Below are 18,712 nucleotides of genomic sequence, written 5' to 3'. Positions count from 1 at the left end.
CAATGGGAAAGTTATCATCTGATAGGAAATCTACCTTACTTTGAATTAAAATCTTTAACTATTCTTACAATATATTTGGATTGACTATCCATATTCTGTGGGATTAAAAGTGTTTATTTTACTTCTGGTTGAATGTCTGTAGGTTGATGATCAGACTGGAAAACAACCAGGTCCCTTGATTTATTAAATCAGTTTTTAAGAAGTTTCATTTTTTGAAAGAGGCAAGCATGCATCAACATATGGCCTTCCAACAGTCCCTCCTAGGTCTTGGGGTAATTATTAGTAGTACAGGAATAATGGAACAAGTATCAACCAAATGTAATATGCAGTTGCCACAGTGGAGCTATTCCCCCTGCATCGACTCTAAAGTACGAGTGGTTAGTTTATAACCCTCTTTAGGTTACAACATTTTAACGTTACTTCAGTGTTTATTTATTCTCTTCCCAAAGAATGTTCTGAAATATCGAGTTTACAACCTGTGGCTCATGTGATGGTAGTGGAAACAATTAAGCTAGAAGCTTTCAAAGCCACCACTGGGATTTTGATGCCCAAACTCATTAATTTTAATAAGAAGTGAGCTGCCAGTCGTCTTAAGTGGTTTCTAAAATCTCAACCCATAAAAACACCTCTCTACTGGTTCCAGTTTACTAGGAGCTCAGAGCAAGGTAAACACGTGTAACAAAATCGTAGGTGTTAAAAGGTGGAAAGTATGTGTTCAGGTGTCTCTAAGACCATTCAAGGAACCAAACTGCAGCCCCAGCCTTGAGCTGGCAGATGTGGGCTGATGTGGGGGCTGCTTCTACCTTCAGCGTCTTGGGGAATTACTGACTTATTGGAACATGAGGCACAGTTTTGATGGCAAGGAGAAGAAAGTCAGTGGAAACAGAAATCTTGGCAACAGCTCAGTTCCAGCTGTGATGATCACATTGTTTGTCTACTTTGGGCTCTCACATCTGCTCCATGCTCTTGCCTTCTTAACATGTTTCTGCCCACCACAGCCTTGTGGCCACGGTACTGCTCTTCTCCCCAGTGTGCAGATAGATGGCTGGGTTGCAGGAAGACATGGGTGAATTCACACCACACAGTGAAGAGCAGAGGTATCCAGAGCAGTACCAGAATGAGCTGCCTTTGGGCAGTATCAACCAGCTTGTATTTCCATTGCTTTGGCGTAACCGCAGCAGGCAATGAGGCCGGGGCTTTCTTGCCACCCGTTGCTGCCTGCTGCCATTGCAGTTACCCACATGGTGTTTGTAGATGCTTGGTCCAGGTCCTTCCTGCCTGCCAAACCCATCCCATCCAAGTTCACACTGTGTTGTCTTCCAAGCTGCTAAATGGCTGCATTTGCATGTTGATACTTCACTGATCCACCATCATGGTTGGATAAAAATTAGGAACTGTCTGCTGTGGCCTGAGGGACCCACCCAATGCAAACCTATGAGAATCTTTCGTTTTACATGACTCTGGAGATGGCTTCGCTTCAGCCATGAACCTTTATCACAGCCTAAGAAGTCCTGAAGGCTTTGGAGAGCATCAAGATCTCTCAGCGAGAGTTGTTGCACTGATGAAAACTCATCCTCAACATGAATCATGGAAGAAGGTCATAATGGGGAAAAAAATCCAGAACCAGTAGATCTCTCTGTGATGTAAAATAGAGCATGGAATGAATATGAATGAGTTTGAAAAGGACTCACTGAGAGTCTGAATGCTTGGAAAAAAAGGAGGAATATGGGATTTTCTTGTGTCTTTTATTAATGAAAGCAACCTTGGAGAATTCTAGAATTAGTTTAAACAACGGTCTTTCTTTTCTGTATCTGTTATATGATCTCTGAAGAACTTCATTAATGTTGGCTACGAGTGACAAAGTTACTGAAGTTTTTGCCAGTGAGTCTCGTAGTAGCAACAATTAATTATCAGTAGCTATTGGAAGGACCTTTGGGTGAAACATGATGCAGTGGAAATAGAGATGACCGTCTTGACTGCTATTGTAACGGACTTCAAAAAAATCAAAAAGAAAAAAGCTGCCATTAGTAGTAGATGTGACTTTTTTGGAAGAGAACAAAATGTTCCATAAATGAAACATGTGGTTTCACTTGTAGCACATTATGTACATTGTCACCAATGAAGTTTAGGGTTTTTTATTACTTTTTCATTAAAATGTCTTACTGGTTTCACTCAGGAGGCAAAACTTTTCATGTGGCTTTAATTGTTTCTGTCATAAAAGTCATAGCATCCATGTAATAGGAATAGTTTTGCAGACCACAGCTTCGTATTGCCTATTAATTCTCTTCCATTTTCTGTACCTACAACTCATTGGCCCATCCCAGAGACAGAAAAAGTTCCTCTCTTGCAATCAAGACCAAACAGGAACTTCTACTGAAGTTAGGGGGGAAAAAAAATCACTTTGTGTCAGTACCGGTTTATTAGATTTTTGTTTCAGATATCTTAGCTCACAAATACTAAGGTCATGTGACCACATATCAAAGGAGAGAGTTTGTATTGACTTTTTTCTAAAATTAGTGAAACTCTAGAAAATGAAAACAATAAAAGGCATAGTTCCAGTCAGATGCAAGAGGTGGTAGTATTTCAAACAGGAGTGAAGAACTCTGGCAGTATTGTTTCAAGGTGGCTTTGGACAGGTCATTTACCTCCTTTTTTTCCTTCATTTCTCCATTATACAAAAACTACTAGAGTTCAGGTCTCACATACCCCATCCCAGCAGCCTAGCTATTAGACCATGCTTCTGCCATCAGTCTGGGCTTCCTGTCACCAATCCTAACTCAGATGAACAAGCATAATGATTGTTGCAGTCAAAACAATTACTTGTTTTCCACAGATGATATCCCAAGTTGAAATTTAAGTTCAGCTTCTGTTAAGGTATCTGTTTTCCTCAGAGAGAGTCACAGTTTTGCCATTTAACCTTCAGCCCAGTGGGGGAGGTGACACTGACCCCTACTGCAGGCTCCAAAGCCTGTAAGAAGTAATTAAAATGCCAGAAAACAGCAAGAGCGTATCAACAGCCTTTCCCCCGTTTTTCACTTTAGTGTTTATTTGAAAGCTTCCTAGGAAATGACACTGCTGTCTTTAGTTGCTGTCCCAAAGCAAAAGCCCTTCTCCTTGTACACCTTAGCAGTTAGGAGTGCCCACCAACTAGTGTAGTCCTCTGCTTTCACTTTTTCTTAGCATGATCCCTCACTTATTCATGAAATGTTTAAATGTTGTGTTTTGCAGTTCAAGGATAACAAAGACAAGCCCAGCCTTGGAAGGGTCCTCAGCAACAGCCCTGCCTGCTGTCCAGCTTTCTGAGCAGGTCCCACTGATGTCTCCTTCCCTGAAACCCCTGCAGACAGACGAAGAAGACAGCCTGTCTCCTCACCTCCTGTTGCCAGATAGCATCAGCCAGCTGGAAGAGTTTGGCAGGCAGAAGAAATGGCACAAGAAGCAGCACAAACACCATCGCCAGAGGCAGTTCAATGACCTCTGGGTTCGGATAGAAGATAGGTGAGTCATAACTTTTATGGTCCCTGTCCTCTTCCTGCTGTCTTCTAACAAGGTGCTCTTTACAGATCCCAGCTCTTGTTGATTAGACCATAAGGAGGGTTGGAGAAAGGATGAATGGGAGAGACAGGGAGTGAGGTGATGTTTTTGGAGCCTAATGAAGAACTAGGAGGAAGGCTCATAAGCACATATGATCTAAAAGTAAAGGGGAAAAAAGCTAATACTTAGAATATTTAAAATATACAGAAACAAAGACTTGTCAGGAAAAACAGGGAAAAAATGACAGTGGAAAGTATTCTGTGTTTGCCGCCTTTCTTCCAATAATTATTTTCCAATCTTTACTGTCAGTTTTCAGCCCAAAGACTCACCCATTTTCCAACCATGCAGAATATTTGTGGGAGTTTTTAAGATTCTGACATATCTGACTTTCAGTCTTCTTAACTGGGTTCTGGGGCTGAAATGTTTTAACATCTGAGACTGCGTTGAAAACAGCAAACTGAGGCAAAATGAAGTACTTAACTAAGGCCTCTATGTGAGGAGAATGGAGGTAGGCACATTTCCGTGGCCATTCCAGTCTTGGTCTGAAGTTAAAAACTCCCATTCAGTGTTTGAATAAGAGCCTTCATGTTTGACCAGGGCTTCTTGATGTGTGCTTTTAGGATTCTTGGGCAATTTATTCTCCCATCTCTAAAATTGAGAAAGCTCTTAGTGCCTTTATCCAGGCCAAGTCATGGGCAGATAAATAGCCACAATGTTTATAGATCTCCTAACAAGTAAAAGGAATGAAGTAATCTGTTGGGAACTGGCTGCTCGCCTATACATGTGTCCTGGTTTGGCCTAAACCCGTAAGTCTCTCTCTCTTTTCCCTTTCCCTTTCCCTTTCCCTTCGGGTGGGGGCGGGGGGGTGGGGGGGGGTTAACAGAGAGCGTCTGCCGCAGGTTTAATAGCCGGCCCAGCTTTAAACCGTGACAACATGTAATGATTGTCTTTGAGCATTACTCTTATTCCAATTTTCATAGCACCTAAATTCCTTGCAAGTAAAATGACTCAGAGTCTCTCAGAGGCTTCTCCTTTTGCTACAGAAAAAACTCCACATATTTGTGTTCGGGGATTTTTTTATTTTTATTCATTCTTTTTAATGGAGCAGTTGCCTCCTTTTTATGTAGTTTGTTGTATTCTCAGGGTGAGTGATGTAAGGGTTGTTATTAAGGTAGTGCATATTAATCTTAACGTAGTAAGGCCATTTCTGAGGTTAATGCCAGCCTTGGTAAGAAGGATTCATATGTATTGTTCTCAAAGTGTGTTCAGTGGTTGGATCCTCTCCACAGAGGATGTTTAAGCGTGAACTAAGAGTCATTTGGTTCAACGTAGTTGATTGCCTCGAGGATAAGGGACTTTTCTATCTTTCTTCTGCCTTGGGGCTGCCAAGTCGTGGTGTCCCATGATGTCTCAGCATTTCACAAGGGTATCTGGTCCAGCTCACCATATGTGTCATACAAGTGAGGTGCTTAAATAGATCTGGTGAGACCCTGGCAGTTAGGCACAATCCTCCTGCCACTGTCCTATTTATCCAGAAAGAATATTGGATATTGGGTATGATATGGCTGTGGAAATGTGCAGTTGGGGGCTTAAAGCAGCGGTGCTTGTATAGCTTTGGTGGACTTTTGTGCCTTTTTCTGTTTTTATTTCAGTAAGAAATTTTCCTAGGAAAAGTATTTAAAAGGATAGTTCCTCAAGTTAGAGTTAAATTATTTGCTCTATGCTCCTGTGAGATTTCATCTGAATCAAAACCTTTTATCCCTCTACTTCTATTTCATAAGGATGGCGATTGGGATAAGGAAACGTAAGTTTCCGCTTCCACCACGCTGGTGATGAACCAGACGCGGTGTGTCGCCTGCCTTGCTGAAAGATCCCAGGGAGATATTAGTGGGAGATCAGAGCCCTAGAAATGAGGAGAGGCTGGAAGAAGGGAAGTCTGCCTTAGTGCTTTCAGATGGTTTTAGTGCTTCTACAGTTCTGGAGTAACTTCTGGTGTTTTCCTGGAAACAAAACAAAACAAAAAATACAAACTGTTCAGCTAAATCAGAGACTCACAACCAGCTCTGGTTTCTCCATAAACTGGATGGGGTTTCAACTTTCATAAACCAGCTGCTGCATATTGTGCTTTTGGCAGTTGGTTTCGTCAGCATTAATTGCAAGCTGGACCTTGCACAAGGCAATAAATAGTGAGTTCTCTCTAACTGGTTCCTTTCTGATTGGAAGAAAAGATCAGAAATGTGTGCCAGACGCTGTAGTGTGATCATTCTTGGGAGGAAACAGCTAGGATGGCTAATAATACGGAGTGTTACCTGTGCAGGAGAGAAGAACGTGAACTTATATTGTGTTGCCTCAATAATGCTCACCAGCACTCAACAGTGAGACTGTTAGCACTCATTTTTGGAGGATAATCAGTGCACTAGAAGTTCACACTCTGGCCTGTCTCATAGATCCTTTGTGCATTTGCATATACTTAAATTGGAGCTCCCCATGTTCTATATGGACAGACGTCTCTTCATATAGTATTACCTTGAGCTATGGCCTTGTATTTCCAAATGGTTCTTCTTCCAGTTTGAGTTTCCTAACTCACCCACTGTCACCTGAAACTTGACTTGTTCACCTTTGAGACAAAGTAGAGGGATTTAGGTCATTGTTACGGCTTTTGGGTGGAAGATGCATAAAACTCATTGTTTCCATGCAAGGTCTCCAGAATTCAGCTGTTTGAGCTGCCTTTCAACCTGAAAAGTCAAAGAGAAATATACAGGTGGAGGACAAATCCAGGCGAATTTAAATGAGATTATTGATTCTTCTATGAACCTCACTGAACTGTGAAATGACTGTGGTTCATACAGCTCTTTTCCAAAGCTTTATTGACCGTGGATTAGAGGACTTTATGAGCCATGAATTGCAAGGCTTTTATGGACTACGCATTTCTAGGCTATCTCATACACTTCCATGGAAATCTTGAGGTGTTTTTTTAAGCTACCAACAGAGAAACAAAGGAAGTGAACACAGGAGAACAATCTTAAAGGAATATCAAACGTCTGACTCCAACCTATAAAAGCCAGGAAATCCATAATTAATGGTTCCACTAAGGCTTCAGCTCACACAGTTGTTTGGGTCTGATGTGAGGTTATAGCTACAATCTGAAATGGCCTCATGAAAAATGAGTCATCATTTAACGTCACACATCATTATTAGTATTTACTTTCAGTTATACCTTGGAGATTGTCCTTTCCTTTTTGTTCTGTCTTAACAGCTGAGGCATTTGAGTTGGCACCCCTGAGTGGACGGTGTTTGGATTTGTGTGTTGGAGGGTTAGTACCACTGTGGAGGATGAGAAAGCTTCTGCTCTATCTTCTCCCTGACTTTGACAGAGCTAGGATTTGCTGTTCTCCTGGGTAATTGTCTACACTGAAGGCTATTAAAAAGTAAAAAATGCTGCTGAAATGTGTGGTGTCTTCTCCCTTCCGCCTCCTTCGCACAAAATCTAAACAAAATGAAAAAATCCTGCCTGGCTGAAGTTTGTGTTTGAAATTGTTTGTCAAGAATCAAAATTAAATTGAGATTTCAAGTAGCAGGATTTTTTCTTTAACTGCTTGATTTTGCAGAAATGTGCAGATCTCAAGTCTGTGTTTGTGAGGAATTTGAACTTAGACAAAACCTAAACCCCAGCTAGCTCCTGTAGCCAAAAGCCAGCTGGGGCAGCAGGGAGGGGAGGCAAAACCCTTGGGCTGGAAGGCTGCAGTTTGGCGTACAGAGTGTGTTATTGTTCCTGTTGACACTGTGTTAGCTAAGCTTCTCCTTGTAATATAAATAATTAATTACAGATCATTCACTGGCTTTTCACAATGAGCTGCTCAGTTAATTGAAAGACGAGAGAAGTCTCTGTGACGTTTCAGAGTAGTCAATGAAGGCCAGATCAGGATCGCACCTTTGTTCTAGCCAGCAAACGGTTTAAGGCTACAAACAAAACCATCCCAAGAGAACAGAGAGCGTCTCCCAGCTTGAGGGGGAGCGTTATAGCTCCTGGGACCCTAAGGCAAGGCAGGAGGAAAGCTCCTGGGAAAAGGGAAGGAGGGAGTTAGTAACTGGGAGGGTGTTTCAGGAGGTGTGAGGTTTGGAAGGAGCGATGGCAGCTGGGGAATGTGAAAGAGAGAAATACAGTGGTGGGAGGAAAGAATTAAGAGAGGGTGTAATGGGAAAATTCAGAGGTTCATTCCCACTGCGGAGGAAGAGATCTGGGTGAAGATGGTGTTTGGAAAGACACTGAGGACATGCAGGTGCTTTACTTGCACAGGAAAGAAATTAAAGGAAAAGAATTGTTATCAGAAGAGAAAAAAGGAAATTCTCTTCCCAGATATAAGCTCAGCCCTGCAAAAACTGCTATTAGTGGGAAATGAAATGAATTCCCTCTGTAATTGGAAATGGCATTTCTCTGATAGCCCGGTGCTGACTGTTCAACCCCAGATGAATGCAATAACATCACAAATATCAATTTCTTTTGGAAGCAACAGTTAATTTAGGCCAAAAAAAAAAAGTTATAGCAGTGATGGATGAAGGGAGACAATGTGTAATAAACTGCACTAAGTGTGCCTGTGTAGAGTGAACCTTATCAGTTTGGATGGAATTTAAGCACTTAGCCTGTTATCCTTTCTTTCAAGACAATGCAGTGATGGAAAACAGAACTCTGTCAACTCAGACAAACTTTTAATTTCACTTAACTGCATCTGAAAGGTAAATTTCTGTAAATGATTCCAAATTGCTTCCTTTTCACAACACACAGTGCTGAAATACAGTACTTAACTTCATTAAAGAAAAGGCTGCTTTTCTTTAGAGGAGACCTAGACACTTTTGAAGTCTAACAGGTAAATTGTGGTCAGATGATTTCCCTCCATATGGTAGCTTTGAGCTTGAAATTTCCATCACTGGGGCCTTGTTTGTTTAAATTACTCTATCCGCCTCCCTGGTAAGGATACTGCTCAGAGGGCATGCCTACTGATGCTTATGGGGACGGGGGATCACTCTCCCCTCCAGCCTGTCTCTGTGCAGCAGGGTAGGCAGTTGCCACCATTACATTTATTTGCCCTGTGCTCAACCAAGGATGAGGATGCAGCTTCAGGACCTTTATAACTTGTTATAGGGAACCTGTCTCCCAAAGGGGCCGCTCCAGCAGCCAGGAGCAGCGGCAGCATAGGTGTGATGGAGTCTCACCTTCCATCCCTTGTCACACCTCATTGCTGTTTGGGGCTTAAGTGTGTTGTGTGGCCCCTTGGCTTTCCTCCGGCACTTCTGTCTACCATTTCCTTCGCTGTTCTCCTGGCAGGATTTCCTTCTTGGGAAACTTTCATGATCACAGTCCCTATCAGTGACTGCACCCAGTCTCCAGGGCATGGCATACAAATATCTACTCATCAGAAAAATCTCATGGTTTGATAGCTTGGGTACAAGACCCTTCTGTCATGCTGAGTGGTCTCAAAACACCTCCTGGACAAATGCTCCTTCCTGGTTCTTTGGTGGAAGCTGAACCTTTGTATCTTGAACTGGCCTAAAATCTGCTCTTAGTTTTCCCAGTTTTTTATGAACTCTGGTGGATATACAGTGGCCAGAAGAAGAGGTGCATCAGTTGATCCTTCTCTCTCCCCACACTGCATGTCTCTCTCAAACATGCAATCTTGCTTCTGCAAAGGTGTCCTCAGCTCCTCCTGAGCAGAGAGCAAAGCAAGGGGAATAGTGCATTTTCCCCTTCTTAGTTTCTTAGTGTTTTCATTTGATCCTCCTTTAAGATGGGCAGATGGCTTGATGAGTTCTTTAAACAGAGACCAACGTTGGCAACTCTCTCATCCTGCCCTTCGCACAGCTCCATGTACGCAAGCCCTCCAGTGGAAGTAAAATAACAGCACGGTATAACTCTGTGCAGTAAAAATAAGAGGTAAATCTCCTGACTGTAACATATGATACGGTGATGACATATCCTCCCTCCCTGGATGGTTTTTATTGAGGCTTCTTGGATTATCAGGTTGGTCAGAGTGCACAGAACGTATTAATTAAAGCTGTGAAACCTGCGCTCAGCACACAACTCTCCTGTGCATTGCAGTAACGGACGGGAAGTCCTGATGTTCGTGTCCAAAACTAGCAGCTCCATGCTAACAGACCCTCCCTGTCAGCTCGCCATGAGTGATAACTTCTTTCCCCTTGTAAAGTCAAAGAGTTAATTTGTTATCCTCCAGATGGGGCTGAAAAGATGTGCAGGCACACTTTCACCTGCTAGACACACAAAAAGATCTGTTTTACTTTGATCTGTTGTTGTTCTCTATAACGTGCTGCCACTGTGTGATGAAACAAACAGATACATTTAAAAAAAAATAAGCAAAAGCCTTGCATATTTACTTTCACTATTGCTTAAGTGTCTCACTACCAGTATGAACAATTAGTTAATATGAAGCAGTATGCATACCCTATTTTAATGAAAGCTATAAATACCTGAAAACAAAATCATTAGAGATAAAGAACATGGAAGTCTTTTGTAAATAGAGAGGTAATTTGTGTATTGATTTCAGTTTTCTTCCATGAAACTAAATTCTTTATTGGTAATGCATTAGGAATTTTATTTTCATGAAATTTAAATCCATCACGAATATTAAATCCATATTTTTGAAGTTGAGCAAATAACAAAATTGGAGCACACAAAAGCTAGGATTTTTGAACAGTGAGGTATTTTTCAGCACTGGATATCTAAGAGCGCTCTCAATACTGATTAAAATTGAAAATACAATGCAAGAGGTTTTATGGAACCTATTAGGAACCTTCTCTTCCTTTCTTGTTTTCCTCTTTTCATTTGGGATGTGTTGAGTAAAGATAGTCTATATTATATATTTATATCTGCCCCGGTTTGGTGTATTTCTGACTTGGGCTGAACATAGCCCTACCATTGCTAGCTTTGTTAAGCCACCTAAGATTTGTCAGATGCAGCACAAACAAAATGTTTGCTTAGGATTCAATTTCAAGAAGGAGCAGCTGCTGAGTTATGATAATCTCTTCCTCCGTGATGCACATCCCTGCTTGTTCCGCTCTTTCTCAGCCAGCACAGTCTCATTTCCTCACCCAGCGCCAGGACTCCTCTTGATCTTGGACAACCTGTTAACTTTTCAGTTCCATGGTTCTCCAATTTCTGCTGAAATTTTCTCTTTCTCCTATATTCTTTCTGCCTGCCCTTTTCAACTCTGGCTGCATGCGCTTGGCATGGGCCCTGGAGCAAGGAGTAGAAAGGGACACCTCCAGCATCTCCATCTTCATCCCCAGACCTCTGCACCCACCTCTACCTCACTGAGCTCACCCTGCAGGAGGCTGTGATCCTACAAACGCTGCACTTCACTTTGCAGTCAGTCCATGCCAATGAAAGTGTGGGCTTTAGGAGCCTACAGCCTTCAGCAGAACCTCTTTTTGATGGGCGCATGTCTCACTTGTAGCTAGCATGTCTTTGTCATCTGACATTACTGCAGACTGCAGTAAGCAGGAGGCATAGGTCAGCATCCTTCTTCATTTTTTAATCAGAAGGTAGATCTCCTCCGTGATATTTCATCTTCTTTGCTTTTCCTACTATTTTCACACAGATGCATGTGTGGCCAAGAAAGCTGCCAACTGGACAAGACAGTCAGCATTGGCTCCATTTATTCTTTGCTAAATTCATGGGCATCATAAAGCAGTCCAGGCTCTTTCTGCTGATGCTTTTCCTTCTCTTGACAGCCTCATGGGCAGTCTGTGACAGTGGCCAATGCCAAGAGTGTTGGGGGCCTGCATTTGCCTCAGCTATGTTTGAGTTTCCATGGCCAACATGGTCTCTGTAGCAAATTCAGGGCTACCCTTCATCAATGTGGGTTCAACCTTTGCACCTGCAAACTGTGATCTAGCCACCTACAATAATTGTCCTTAGCAAAATGTTTATGCTTATACATTGGATCGATTTTTTGCTTCTCAGGCATCGGAAATGCACTTAAGTTGGCATTAAGCTGGAGAAAAGTTGCCTGTGGGTATAAATGGAGAAGCAAGTTTATTTTCTTGTTTTAATGTTAATATTAAGCTACCACTGTTGAACAGGTTAAGCTCTCTTTAAGTCTTGAGATTCCCATCCACAACTACTCAATCATGAAAAATAAGGTTTCAGGACTGGACCTATAGTACAAAGGTCTCCTGTGGAACGAGGCAAAAAAGGAGAGCGCTTATTCCACCAAAAGGTTAATGCTTAAGTGAGTTTGGCTGTCTTCATTGTTAATGCAAGGCTTTTTCTCCAGCTATTTTTAGTCTGTTCCAGCAGCGTATCCCACTGTGGTCTGGTATGCCAGAGCTTTGCTGTGAGGTTTGCAAACACTTGTATTTCTGTGTTGTGAGAACAGAGCGTTTGTGTGTTATTGGAGCGTGTGTCCCTTCGGCGACTGAAAGGAAGGGCAAACCACGCATGTGAGCCATGCACATGTTTATTGTTGCCTGTGAATAACCATGTACAGCAAATGGGCTCTGGAAGAAAGCCTGTTAGCAGATGTCGTCATGACCCTTCCAATTTATAAATATGAGCCTTGACATTTATATTTTCCATATCCAGGGCTTTTCACTAGCCAGATGTTCTAAGGATTGGCTCCTTGGAGCCTTTAACTATGACTCCTCATGGCATATTGTCTATCGCACACACACACAAAAAAAAAAACCCTGTATTTCTGGCTCCTATCAAAGAGATAAGAAGGGAAAATGCACTGAGTACCCTCAGGTAAAGGGAATTCCTCTAAATCTGAAATGCACTTTAACTCAGCTCTACAAAACCCTTTACGTTCACTCAGATGAAAAATAAGTTGTCTGGTTTAACAGGCAGAGAAAATTCAATACACAGTAGTGCTTTTACTCTGCTGTTTGGGTGGGTGAAGAGTGTGGTTTGTGTTACACTTGCAAGGCTAACGGCAGTTGCAGACACTGCAAGAAGTGCTGAGTGGGCTCATGCCCAGGGTGAGGTGAATTCCTTAAATACAGAAGTGGGTAGTAAAGCACCTGCGCTCCCTAAATTGCAATTGTTGACACAGAGGTTTTTCCTGTAGCGAGTGGTGTGTTTTCCCTATTGAAGGGGGTGGTGGCCAGCTCCACATTCGGACTCCTAACACACAGCACGACTTGGCTGACAGAACGTGGCTGTTTCCATCTTCTTCAGAGAGAACTGAATTGCTCCCTAGATACCACTGATGGTACAGCCAGCACTGACCCTGCAGGGAGCTTGGACCCCCGTGCACATGAGGTTTGGAGCTGTGGGTGTCGGGAGCAAGATGTTTCCCCATTGCTCAGGCTATGGAAGCAGCAGAGACTCATCTGTGCCATGGCTGCTCCTTGCACTGCACCCAACAGGGAGAAAAGTGAATAGAGTTGTGTCAAAAGCTGGTACTGGGTTGAAGATGGGACCTCTGAAAGGTCACCGCTTGCTGTGTTAATGGTTCTCTGCCCTAGTGGTATGCAGATGTGGTGAAGGGATCACTTACCATCTAAAAGCCAGCACAAAACTTCATCTCAAACGCTGCAACCCTAAGTTGGACTTATTATATCTATTTGAGTGACCTTCGTATCTAGCAGTATTTAAGCCCCAGAAGGTTGCACACCTGGTGTTCCTCAAGGTAAAGCTCCAGGCTCAGCAGAGCTACATAAAATCCATAAAATCTAAAAACCTTCATCTTCCAGCGAAGGCACTTGAGTTACTGTAAAGAAAAAGGAATATCTTTAAAATTCAATGGAAATGCAAACACACAACACTGTCAATGCTGGCCCAAAGGAAAAGGGCAAGGGATATGGGACTTATTTCTGGTTCTGCTATTCCCCTTCTGACTAGTGAGTTTCATGCCCTGTGAAATTAAGTGAAGGAAAGTATGACAGAGAGGAAGACGACATTACTGTTGTGGTTTGGGCAGTTGGTTTATGAGAGGGGTTTAACCACAGCTATACTGGGGTACCGCGTTTATCTAAGAAGAAAGATTCATTGTAGGGTGAAAGGGAAGGAAATCTGATGCCCCGACACTCCCGGCAGTGCGGGCTGTGCTGCGCGCTGCACACCCAGCAGGACCCCGAAGGGCAGCTGTGGTCTTAAGTCCAGTTACTCACTGGGATGAAGGAGAAGTACGATTTATGTAAATTCATATGGTTTTAATGCTATAAAAGCTGGGTTCCTGCAATTATGAAAATGCCAGGCCAAATTCTGATTTCACTCAGATCTCCTCTTTACAATTCCTGAATAACTTAACTGAACAAAGTAAGCATTATACCTGGGGTCTGAGCCCACTGCACTGGAAGGCAGGGGAGCCAAGCCAACTGCTCCTGAGCTGCTGGGTGTCAGGGATGCCTCACATAGCACTGCCGTGGAGAGACATGTTATGGACTGTGCCATGGTTCTGCAGAGCCCTGCAAGTCAGCAAGCAGCTTTTTATGAGCCAATGATGGCATCTCCAGGCTTTCAGCACGTTTGGAAGTGCTTGGGGACAAGGAGTTTATGCTGTGGCTGGTATCACCGTAGTTGCTTTGCAAGCAGCAGGAGGAACCCAAGCCTTGTGGGCAATGCAGCGATTTAATGTCCTTGGCATTTCTGCCTGGTAGATAAATCCTGTGAACCCTTTTTTTTCTTTTGAGAGTGAGTCTGTTGGAAAGAAAAAGAAGCCAATGCTTTTGTTCAGTGGAACAAGCTTGAATTCAATACTGCTCCAAATAACAGGTTCAAAGATCTGATCCAACCTTAATTATTCTTACTAAGAGAGACTCTGGAAAAATACAAGCAGCGAGCAGGAAAGTGAGCCCAGTGAATGAGAGAGAAAAATGTGATACAGACTAAGCGGAGAGAAAAACTGTTACACGGAGATGGAAAAAGAACAGGGAGAAGGAAAAAGAAAATTAAAATCAAATGGGAAAATGCAGTATATTGGACATCCATTTAAGCCAGTTTGTATTTTGGTTGTTCATCCTGTTCCTTAATACATTGCACAGGCATCTTCTTAGCTGAAATAATTGTGTGTCTTAGGGAACAGTCTTGGAGAAAATACTTAATTTGGCAGGATGTTTTAGGTATTTCCCCACTACTGCCTATTCTAAATCATTTTCAAATCTGGAGGGGAAAGTCGATATCTTTTACAGTGTTTAACAAGAAAGTGACAAGGTCAAATGTATACATCTCTGTGGATGTATGTGTTCCCCAAGCACATCTAAACATGCATGCTTAATTCTGTGCATCTGCAAAAAGTATTTGAGCCATAGGGCCCACACAATGCCAAACACTTGCTTGCACACAGGAGAGGGCAGACCGAGTCACTCTGGTTCTAATTAATTGAAAGGTTGAGCCCAAGACATAAAATATGGATTATGATTTTGACCACCCCAAAAATGCAAATTGGTTTGCATGTTGGGCTTTATTGGTGAGAGCAGTTCAAAATACAGACAAGAGAGAGATATTCTGCTCATGCTTGAGATCTGGTTCAAAACCACCAGATTGCAGCACCATCAAATGAACTCTACATGTTGTATATCATCAGATTGCCCAAAAATCTTCACAGATTACACCACTGGCAAGATTTTTACTACACTAAGCCCATCTGAGTGTGCACCCTTGATGTTCTTGCTTGCTTTGGCTGTAAAAACGTTATCTGTTCAAGGACCAGTGAAACAAGCACTTGGTTATTTGAGCTGTGATGATGAGTGCCTTAATTGCACATGCAAATCAGGTACACAACCAGATGTGTGCAGTGGGTGGGGGTGAGTTTGTGGATGTTTTTGAGCCCACATCACTATTTAGACTATCATGAACGCATCCTGGCTCAGATGTCTCTGCAGATCTGGTGAAACAAAGGGCTCTGAGCTATCCCCTCTTAGCAAGGGCCAGGCCCTGGGTAGAACTGGGATGCATTATCCCAGCTCTGTGATTGCCTCGTCCCAGTGCAGAATCACGGGGGGATATTCTTAGGATATTAGAGAGTCATCAAAGCATTTCTTAGAAGGGCAAAGGAAAGAGCCTAATGTTGTCATCTCCTGCCTCAGGACCACCCAGACACTACAACAAATCATGGGTCTTCAGCTACAGTATCTTGAATTATTGTTCACAGGGATTTTAAAGAATTTAATTTCTTTTTTTTCCCCTTGTTTTTTTCTTTTTTTTTTTTTGAAGGATGACATGTAGTTTCCTGACGGGCTGGTTTTAATAAGGTTGAAATCTTTGTTGTTGCCAAATCAGAGAGGAATATAACATCTTTAAGTCATTAGATGGGAATGGGGTAATTACTCAGAGGGTGTGCTTCAAAGGTTATTGGTTTTTACAACATTCTGTGTTTTTACACCATTTTGTAGTTGTCTAGAAAGGAGCGGCGGGCCTGATTCTGCCGCTGCCACCCTGTCTGGGTGCAGGATTTGTGTTTGTAGTGTTTTCCTGAAGGACTTCAGGGCAGGACGTTGAAAAGGGCCATACACAGTCTCCTCTGGGGATGGAGGAAAGCAAAACCTGACTGTGAGGTGCAGGAAACTTTCCCACACGCTGTAAGTTCACTTCAGAAAAGGGCCCTCGGGCTGTGCTGGAGTTGTTTCTCACCTGTTCTTTCCCTACCTGCTAGATGCATCCTCATGTCCACCTTTGCACCACTGTGTCCCCATGCCCGGGGGACCCTCAGGCTGCATTGCCGTGGCAGCAAACTCCTCTTCTCCTCTTCCCCCTGTCTCTGATGCAGCAGTCCCCATTGCCCCCATCCCTCCCCTTCCCATCCTCATCCCCTCCTCTGGCCCCACAGCAGATGATGCACTTTGCCTTAACAACATGACCCATCTGTGGCTTTAGGTTGCTTCTGTAGTGTTCAGCCTCGCTGCAGGTCAGTGTCACTCCAGGGCTGAGTTTGTCATCACAGAGGTATTTTGCAGGTGGCCTGGGCAATTGGGACCTGCAAATCACAATGAAAGCCTGCAAAATGCTTCACATCAGCTTAGTGCTGGTGGTGTCACACTAACGCTTCAAGGTCTTGACTCAGATCAGAGTTAAGGGAGTAATAGAAGTGATTTAATGAGGTTTTGATGGTACTTCAGTGGGTGATATGGGGATAAAACACAAATCTCCTGGCTTCCAGCCCATGGCCTATCCAGAGAGGGGACCAAAAGTGCACCAGAGGCATTTAAGCTGCAGTTCAACGTTGAGCCTCTTACTGCTCACACCATCATGGCCTCCCTGGAGCCCCTGATCCAAGTGAGCCACCTTCTCCTCCTTCATGTCAAACCTCAGAGCCAAGACCCCAAAAAGAAGACAGCAGGCTGCAGCCCTGCTGTGCCTGTTGTTGGGGAGCCACTACAGGACCACAGAAGGGAGCTGTGTCCCCACCAGCTGCTGCTTTTTGCACTGCAGAATCATCAGTTTTCCTCTTCCCTACCCTGCAGCCCCATCCCAGTTTAGGAACCCATCCTTACCAGTCCAAGCCCTCACTGGGGCAAGAGTTTGGCTGGGGTTCAGAAGACCTGAATTCCAGAGATAGAGATCTTCAGAAGCAGCACATCTCACCTACCTTAAAGACATGCCTTTGGGGGGAAAGAATTGTCCTCTGGAGACATCTTGTTCCCTATGAACTGTAGCAGGAACACAGCTGAATACTTCCAACTACAAGCCTGCATCTGAGATAGCTACAATTAATCCCACCCTTTAAATCCTATTAAAGGCCAGGGTGCCTGAAGGACTGCCCATCATTCTTCCTGATGGCACCTTCTGCAGATGCTGCTGACAGCCTTGGCCCTGCACGTTCAGGAGGTGAAGGTGTCTCACATTGCTTCCCTTCACACCCCTAAGCATCCCATCTTTGTGTGGAGCATCCTGCTCCCCACCACCACCCTTACATGGTGACAGTGGGGCTCAGGGTCCCAGCATGCTTGTTCATGGGTTTCTGTCCTTTCAGAGACATTGCCTGGTGAAACTTGCAATTCCCCTTCCCTATTTGCCCTCGATACCCTCTTCTTTCTCCTAGAGATAAGCCATGGCAGACATGGTCCTAACAAATAGCAGGGCTGGGGGAATAGACCTCCATCAGTGGACATGCACTGCCTTTTGCCTCTGCACAGGGGTTGGAGGCTCGCAGGTGCCCGCTTCAAGGAGGGGAATTGCTCACTGTCAGTCTCTAGAGGAGCCAGAGCGTTGAAATAAGGCTGGATCAGAGCCTGACATTCCTTTCAGGTGGAAAGATGGTTCCCGTTTGAGTCTCATCAGAAGGAGAGCTCATATCAACAGCGACGGGTTGTTGAAATGCTCCCGATGTTGTTGCCTGACCCCTCTATTGACAGCGTGGCTGCAGCTGCCTCCCCACGACCCTGCGGCCGTGCTGCTCGCGGAGAGGGTGGATGCTTGCAGCATGGAAAGTGGCCAAAGATCTGGGCTCCCAATAACCCTGAGGTAAAGGGAAAGATAAGGCTCTTCTCTAGCTCATCCTCTGTCTTCTCTGTTGGCCACAAACCAGTGTGTGATATTGCTTACTCATTCAGACGTGCAAAGGCAGTTTACTACACTACTGCAAATAAGTAGTGGCCTCCTCTGGACCAAAGCTGGGTTCCTTAATCAGATCCAGGTTGGATTTTTTCTTTTTTAAATGAATTGAACCGTGCGAAAGCATGAGCCTCTTGGCCTTGATCCCACAAAGGGCTTTAGGATGTGCTGAGTTGTAGGTATGTGAATACTAGCCTTGCTGGGAGCGCTTGTGTGCTTGCAGTGCTTAGCATTCTGCTGGTTTGGAACCAGGAGACTCAGTGTCTTGCAGGATTTATCCCTCAGGCTGCAAGAACAGTGTCCATAAGGAAGGCAGTGATGAAGAGAGATGAAACTTGGGGCGAACAGAGCCTATGCTGATCTAAAGAATCCCTTCCAGAAACATCAAATATCAACCTGAAAATTTCTGGAGGTTAAGACTTCACATTCCCTTTAAGAGGTTATTCTAGTGGTCTTCACAGTTAAATCCTTGTGATTTATTTCTAATGTGATTTTTTTTACCCCAACATACTCTTTTTTATTCTTGATTGAGCAGCTATTCTTTTCTTTCAAATGTGTGGTCAGACTTCTTGCCAGCCAGCTTGTTTGCATACTGCAACGGGTTGGTCCCAGCACTTTAAGCAGATGTATTTTTCAAGTCTTGATTAATAAATTTTGGTGACATAAATAGGT

General features: G+C 43.6%; 1 protein-coding gene across 1 annotated transcript in view; it reads left to right on the top strand.

The window, feature by feature from the left end:
- The window catches only part of TRABD2B (TraB domain containing 2B), a 298,824-nt gene that overhangs the window by 274,549 nt on the left and 5,563 nt on the right, over positions 1-18,712 (top strand). The window contains exon 6 of the mRNA XM_068406852.1: positions 3,229-3,498. Coding sequence (XP_068262953.1) covers positions 3,229-3,498 — 270 coding nt within the window. The remainder of the gene's footprint in view (positions 1-3,228; positions 3,499-18,712) is intronic.

The sequence above is a fragment of the Nyctibius grandis genome, chromosome 8 (genome assembly GCF_013368605.1).
Source record: "Nyctibius grandis isolate bNycGra1 chromosome 8, bNycGra1.pri, whole genome shotgun sequence".
Taxonomy (NCBI): Eukaryota; Metazoa; Chordata; class Aves; order Nyctibiiformes; family Nyctibiidae; genus Nyctibius; species Nyctibius grandis.
Note: the sequence above shows the minus strand (reverse complement) of the source record. Positions and strands in the feature narration are given on the sequence as shown.